This window comes from Clupea harengus, chromosome 19 (genome assembly GCF_900700415.2).
Source record: "Clupea harengus chromosome 19, Ch_v2.0.2, whole genome shotgun sequence".
NCBI classification, from domain to species: domain Eukaryota; kingdom Metazoa; phylum Chordata; class Actinopteri; order Clupeiformes; family Clupeidae; genus Clupea; species Clupea harengus.
The window spans coordinates 21,031,034-21,038,533 of record NC_045170.1 but is presented as its reverse complement, the minus strand read 5'-3'; the positions used below and the strand labels follow the sequence as shown (position 1 = coordinate 21,038,533).

General features: G+C 45.4%; 1 protein-coding gene across 9 annotated transcripts in view; it reads right to left on the bottom strand.

The window, feature by feature from the left end:
• The window catches only part of LOC105903656 (RNA-binding motif, single-stranded-interacting protein 3), a 252,401-nt gene that overhangs the window by 75,978 nt on the left and 168,923 nt on the right, over nt 1-7,500 (bottom strand). For all 9 annotated transcript variants that reach the window (XM_031586378.2, XM_031586377.2, XM_031586374.2 and 6 more), the window contains one exon: nt 2,444-2,601. In XM_031586378.2, the coding sequence (XP_031442238.2) occupies nt 2,444-2,601 (158 nt within the window). The remainder of the gene's footprint in view (nt 1-2,443; nt 2,602-7,500) is intronic.

Sequence of the window (7,500 nt, the reverse complement as noted above, 5' to 3'; positions counted from 1 at the left end):
CCTAGTTTTTATAGATAGAATACATTTTGTGCGACCAAATAGTGCGACCATTTGTGCGACCAGTAGTTTATGATGAGGCAATGCCATCATGCATTTTGTCCACATACAACTACAAAAGCCTTAATATTCTAGCCATCTTCTTGTCTAACATTCTTATCTTCAACACTTGAATATGCCATACTGTCCAACCATATAAAAATGTTACCTACACCAATCTTAATGTGCTATTAAACACATACATACACACACACACACACACACACACACACACACACACACACACACACACACACACACACACACACACAGAGAGAGAGAGACAGACACTGACACACACACACAGGCGGTTCCTCTAGAGCAGGTGAAGAGAGCGTGGCGAGTGACAGGTGTTGTGGGGGCCGTGAAGGGAGTGTGGTGTGAGTTTGGGGTGAGGAGCTTCCCCGTGAATCACCGGCTCGGTGGAGTGAAATCCCTGCAAGGTGTTGTTATTGTTGTTGTTGTTGTTGTTGTTGCTGTTCATCGGTAGCAGCAGCAGTCTCCTGTGGGCTCAGGCCCTTTAGTGAGAGAGTGTCTAAAGAGGTGTGCTTAGTCCACCGCAGCGAAGAGCACAAACTAGCTGTTCCACGAACAGTTTTATCAGAACGTTCCAAAGCTCAGACTCATTCTCATGTTCTCCTTCCTGTTCTCAAAGAGTGGCTAACGAGACACTCAGCACAGAGCACAACGCAGAGCAATACACACCAAAGCCCCGTCTGGGTAAATAGCGGCTGTTCCATGCAGAGTTCTGTCAGAAAGCTAAACAGAACTCAGCCTTGATCTCAAGTTCTCCTTCTCAAAGAGCCCCCCTCTGCTCAAGATTAGTATCAGATGGTCCATGCACAGATCCGTCAGAATGCTTCTTAACTCAGCCTCGTTTTCAAGCGCTCATTGTTATACTCATTCCCTTTTACTCATGCTGGAAAGATAAGACATGTAAGCTTTTCCCTAGGTTTATCCAAACACTTAAAAGCTCTTCCTCCTTCTCAAAAAGTCCCTTCTGTTCAGGGTAAATATGAGATGGCCTGAGCATAGTTTCATAACAGCGCTTAAAAGCTCAGCCTTGTTCTGAAGTGTTACAGGATCAATTTTGTTTTTAAATAGTAATTCTAGTTAAATACAGTGATGGAACCGCATATTGATGTTTTCCTGTTGCTGGTGGTTGTATACATAGTAATTATTGTGTGGGGGATCTCATACGGGGGACTGATGGAACTGGATATTGCCCTTTTCCTGTTGTAAAAGACATGAACTATATTTTGTATCATCTGACTCTGTAACCTATACCCATGGATATGTACTCTAAACTGACCCATTAGTAACTGCCCCCCCCAGACAGCCTCCTTCCTGCTTTCAACCCCCCTTCACCCTTTATGATTTGTCCTCAGTTCTCACCCCCTCCCCCCTCAGAGGATCCCACTCCACTGTCTCCCCTTCCTGCCATTACCTATAGGGTGTGGTCGTACCTTTCTTCAGCAGCCTCAGACAACACCTTTAAAGCTCATTTGAGTGACCGTCCTCGAAAACCAAACCCAACAGAGGTGTTGTGGTTGATTTAGCTACAGACGTTCTAACACCTATCTCCACGGGTCTTGTGTGTGCTTGCTGGTGTGCTTGCTCTCTCACTAAATAAAATCCTACTGTCCTTGGCATTAACTGGCAAAGACTTAACCTCAACTTGTTTATTCTCATTGCCCTTGCTTTGCTTGAGAAGCTTCTGCTGCTCGTCTAGTTTCCCCTTCTTGCTAGTTACCGTCTGTCTCCTCTCCAGCGATGTAGCCTTACCCCATGCTCTGGGTTAACCCTGCTCTTCCACTCGCTACCTGCCTAATGATATTCTTATGCTGTAATGCGCCTTGTGGATGTTGAACTATTTCCGTGGATTCCACTTCTTCCCTGTTTTAACCATTGGAGCAGTGTTCTTGACTGCTAGATCCTTAAACTGTGACAAAGTCCTCTCCAGGCTGATCTTAGCACATTTGAACTCTACCAAGCTGGTGTATGATAACTCCAATATCCCTTTTCCATACAAAGTTACAAAACACACTATAGAGAATAAGCGACAATGCTAAGGTGTATCATGTACAGATTCATGGGGACCAACCCCTTGACCAGTCTTGAAGGCAACCTTTGAGTTTGGTTTTGTGATTTCAGGGCCTGCAGTAAGTTTGCATCTAGTCATCTGGCAGATGGTCTAATACAAAGAGATTTTTTTAGTAGCATCCATTGGGAGCCCATGAGCCCATGTTAGCACCTTGCTCATCTCTAGCACACCTCTAAAAAAAGACTATAAGCATGTAAGGCTATGCTGAAGCTACATCTGCTGGACAGGTCTAAGGTCCAATGAGGTGAGTATATTCAGTGTAGTTCCTGGGTGACTGGGCGGCAGCTAGACAGGTAAACCCACCTGGCAAAGCCGACACCTCTGCTGACCCCGTTGGCGTCTCGGAGGATGCGCGTGGAGATGACGTGGCCGAAGGGCTTGAGCATGTTCTCCAGCTCCTGTTCATCCATGGACACTGGCAGGTTGGAGATGTACAGGTTGGTGGGGTCCTGCTCCTGTTGCTGTAGTGAGGGATAGAGTGAGAGAGAGAGAGAGAGAGAGAAAAAAAAGATAGAGAGATGTTTAACACTCATTTATTGAACCAGGATAAAACATTTATATTACTGCACCCTTCAAAAGAAATTATACATGAGAGCATTCATTATAGACCTATACGATCCACAAGGAGAGAGAGGGTGAGAGAGAGAAAAAGAAGAAGAAAAAGAAGAAGAAGAAGAAAAGGGAGAGGCAGAAGGAGGGACGGAAGGAGGGAGAAGCATAAAAAGAGAAGAAGAAAGAGGAGGACACAGAAAGAGGGAAAGACGGGGAGAAGATGAACAAATAGAGGACCGAAGGAGAGGAACACAGGGACTCTACAACAATCACAAACAACTTCTAAGATAATACACTGCAAAGTCAAAGACAGACGTGTTTTGACTCCAATTATATGCATGAGGAAGCCTGAAACTCACTTTTAGCCATCTGTTAGCTCAGCTAATTCATCTTATCCACTTCCCATCAAGGCCCTGCTCAGCAAAATGCCAATCCGTATAAACAACAAAAATGGATGCGGTCTGTAGTCACTCAACTTTGAAAAGGTCCTCTTGAAAGTTATACAGCCAGTCGGTTAAGTTTCCCTATGGTTCTATTTGGCACCAACAGGCAAGCCAAAATGGAGTACTAAATCAAATCATATTTTCAACAGGGGAGAATTTTGGCGGATTTAGTGCTTAGCGATACTCGATTTGAATGCCCACTTGGGCAACAGCTTTCTGTGAGTGGAAAGTAAGAATTCAATCTTTTATAGAGAACTGGGATGATTAAGCCTGTACATGTTTGAACTACACACACACACACACACACACACACACACAAACACGCACGCGCACGCGCACGCACACACACACACACACACACACACACACACACACACACACACACACACACACACACACACCCACCCACCATTATGGACCCTCAGAATACATTTGTGCGTCTGCCTGTTGTACCACCTACAGTATGACCATCTGTACACTTAGAACTGTATGGTCCTCTTTTGTGAAGTCATGATTGCTCTGTTTGAATCCGCTCCATCTCTCGGTTGCATAGGACACCTTCATGTGTGAGCCACTAAAACTATAGTAGAGCCCCTTGTTATACTGTTTTATTATACGGCTCCTCAGAATGTTGGAAAAGTCCCTTTGATTTGAATGGGCTACCCAAACACCCAAGTCTGACATTTATGCTGACTTTATATAGAAAACTGCATTAAATGAATGACCGCTGCCGGGGTTTTGTGCTTATAAATCACATCTTTCATATCATTCCACAAGTAGTCCGGTCATTTATTCAATTCATAGTCATTTGTAATGGGTTGCTACGCAACACCTGACACTTTAAAGTTCTATTCACATGAATAACTTTTTTCAAGTCATGAAACGGCAACAAAATCATTAAAAAGAGTTATTTTGGAGGAATGTATTTTATCGTTTTGGTAAGTAACCAAATAGTAAGTAGGCTAATGTATAGTCTGCCAGTCAGTATCGGAAAACAAATCCCTTCAGTACGAAACAAGACCTCTCCGCCGACCGTCTGGTTCCTGTTAGGATTTATTTCCCTATACTGACCGGCAGGTTATACATTATCTCTTACACAACACCTGTTACTATGCTATAACACACTAATTATCACTGTGCAACAGCCCACTGACACATTGCATAACGTGTAGTATGTAAGAGAGAGAAGGGGGTGCTATGTAGTATGTAGTATTTACTAGTACTCATCATTTCTCATTATGTTACGCTGGGATAAATTATACAAAATAGTGAAGTTACAGTGTTTCAAGGAGTCTGTAAAATAAAGTGTGACCCGTGAATTTTTCATAAGGATGTGCTTTGTCAGCCTGAGCCTAATCCTTTCCCTGGCTGGTGTAAGGCACTTTCACTGTCACTGAAGACAAACGCACACACCTGAGAGATCCGTCTGGGAGAACAGTGACCTCCGAGTGGGCTGAGAGAAAAAGCTAAAGCCCAGGCTGGAGCTGCTGGAGCTGCTGGAGCTGAGGGGGAGGACGAGCTCAAAGTCACCCCGACTCCAGTTCACCGCGGCCAGCCTGACGCCTCCACCAACCCCCCCTGGCTACCAGACGAGAGCTGCCCTGCCTTGTTTGAGTTCCGTGAAAAAGCCCAATAAGACATTGATTGTACCACAGAAAAAAAAAGCAAACAGAAACGAAAACGAAAAACAACAACAACAACAACAGCAGCAACAGCAGCAAAACAGGATTGCCTGTGTCTGACCACCGTGCACTCAGATGTTTTGGCTTGAAGCTAAATTGGAAGCGCCTCACATTCGGAGGGGCAGTTCATTGACCCTCCCTCTCACAGCTCTCTGTGTCTGCTTAATCAGGTGGACTGAGGACAGGCTTTGGTAAAGGTGTGTGGGTGTGCTTAGTGTAGTCTTCGTGTGTGTGTGTGTGTGTGTGTCTGTGGGTGTGCTTAGTGTAGTCTTTGTATGTGTGTGTGTGTGTGTCTGTATCTGTGTGTGCATGTGTGTATTTCTGTGTAAATGTGCATTTATGTGTGTGTGTGTGTGTGTGTGTGTGTGTGTGTGTGTGTGTGTGTGTGTGTGTGCATGAGAAAGAGAGCGCTTTAGATGGAAATGGTAATCCATGGGGCTCCTAGAACAGGTGTGTGTGTGTGGAGAACAGTAGGTGATGGATCAATGGCTCTCCACTCTCTTAACTCTCCTCCAGGCTACGCTGGTCTGAGTCTCTTGATTCCTCTCACTCACACAGACATAGAGGTAAATGCAGGCAATCACACACACACACACACACACACACACACACACACACACACACACACACACACACATCCACAAGCGTGCACGCACGACACACACACTCAAATCTGTATTCACACGAACACACACACACACACACACAAACACACAACTACACACGCACGCACGGCACACACAATCAAATCTGCATTCACACACACACACACACACACACACACACACACACACACACACACACACACACGTGTGTGTGTGTGTGTGTGTGTGTGTGTGGCAGGGTTCCAGGTGATCCCTCCATCAGGCCCACTCATCCATCACATCTCATCACATCCTCTGTGCTGCCAAGGAGTCTGGCACACACACACACACACACACACACACACACACACACACACACACACACACACACACACACACACACCAGCCCACACACACACACCCAACACCGCGCTCAATATGATTCAAGCCATGGCCACTTCCTCTGTGAGAAGCTGACTATAGCCTCAAGGACTCCACACACACACACACACACACAAACACAAACAGTAACACACACACACACACACACAAACAGTAACACACACACACACACACATCCACAAACACACACACTGAACTCCTGCCAGTTTACCACAGGCTTGTTCTGTTGTGCTAGCCATTTTGTTCGCTGACCCCTTCGGCAACTCCGCGGTGCATCCAATGCTGCTATTGTCAAACACAAACACACTGTCTTGGTGGGAAAGCTAAGAGCACTATCCCTGTGTACCAGAGCCGCCTCACACTGAGCCCCTCCAGTAGGGTCCGGGCCTGCCAGCCTGCAGGCGCGCCGCTGAGAGGGGGATCTCCCACAATCCTGTCCTCTGTCAGGGACTAAAAAGAAAATATGTCTCCGCTCTGGAGCTGGCTGAAGTGAGCGCGCTCACACAGGAAAAGCCTCTATTCGTATATCGCTACAGGGGGACTTATCACAACATATGCTTCAACTGACAGAGTACAACTTCGGTGTGTTTTGCTAAGAGAGTAAATGACATCTAGAACTACAACTACAACTGGAACTGGTCTTTCACTCTATGAAGAGTGTGTTCTTGCAGTTGGAACTGTTTATGTCTTCAGGACCATTGACTTGGTAGCTAGATAACTAATAGCATATTTGCATAGCTGCTAAACGTAACATAGCTGCTAATTATTTGGACAGTTAGTGACAAATGCAGTTCGATTTTTAGAAGAAGTTATAGTTAAACACATTTGAGCTTAAAACCCAGTTGTCCTTTGAAGATTGATTGTTTCTTGAAGACTGATGATCCAATGTGCATATTTTCCTGTTTGTTTTTATTTTTTATAAAATAGGAAGACAGTAAGTTATTGTCCGTGTCTAGCTCTGACTGTCATGTCTAGCATATACAGCTCTGTACTCCAGTGTCACGATCGATTGTGTTGTTGACTGTACAATGACACTTGTAATGAATTCCATGTGAGAGCTGAAATTGTGTTAAGATGGTGACGGGGAAGTCTGGGCAAAGTCAACAGAGAGAGAGAGAGAGAGAGAGAGAGAGAGAGAGAGAGAGAGAGGTAGAGAGATGGAGAAAGGGAGAGAGGAAGAAAGAGAGAGAGGGAGAAAGACAGAGATAGAGTGAGAAAGGAGGGGGTGGATTTAGGTAGAACTAGTATTCACACCTTTACATCACTGCACCCTACAGAGAGACATCGAGAGTGTGTGTGAGTGTGTGTGTGTGTGTGTGTGTGTGTGTGTGTGTTTGTGTGTGTGTGAGAGCGTGTGTGAGTGTGAGTGCTCTATGTCTTGGGGGTGAAAAAGGGAGGAGAAGGGATGGATATTCATCCACTCAGCACCTTTCAGTCTGTCAATGCAGCATGGAACATCACTTTCTTCCCCTCTCTCTCCCTTATTTCTTCCTCTCTCTCCCTTCTTTCTTCCCCCTCTCTCCCTTCCCTCCATCCCAGTTTTTTTTCCTTTTGCCCCTTGCCCCTCTCCACCTCTCTCTCTTACAGCTGTCTCTCTCTCTCTTTCTCTCTCTCTGTTCTCTCTCTGTATTTTACTCTCAATCACACACTCACTGTCTCTCTCTCTCTCTTTCCCCCCTCCCTCTCAATCTCTGTCT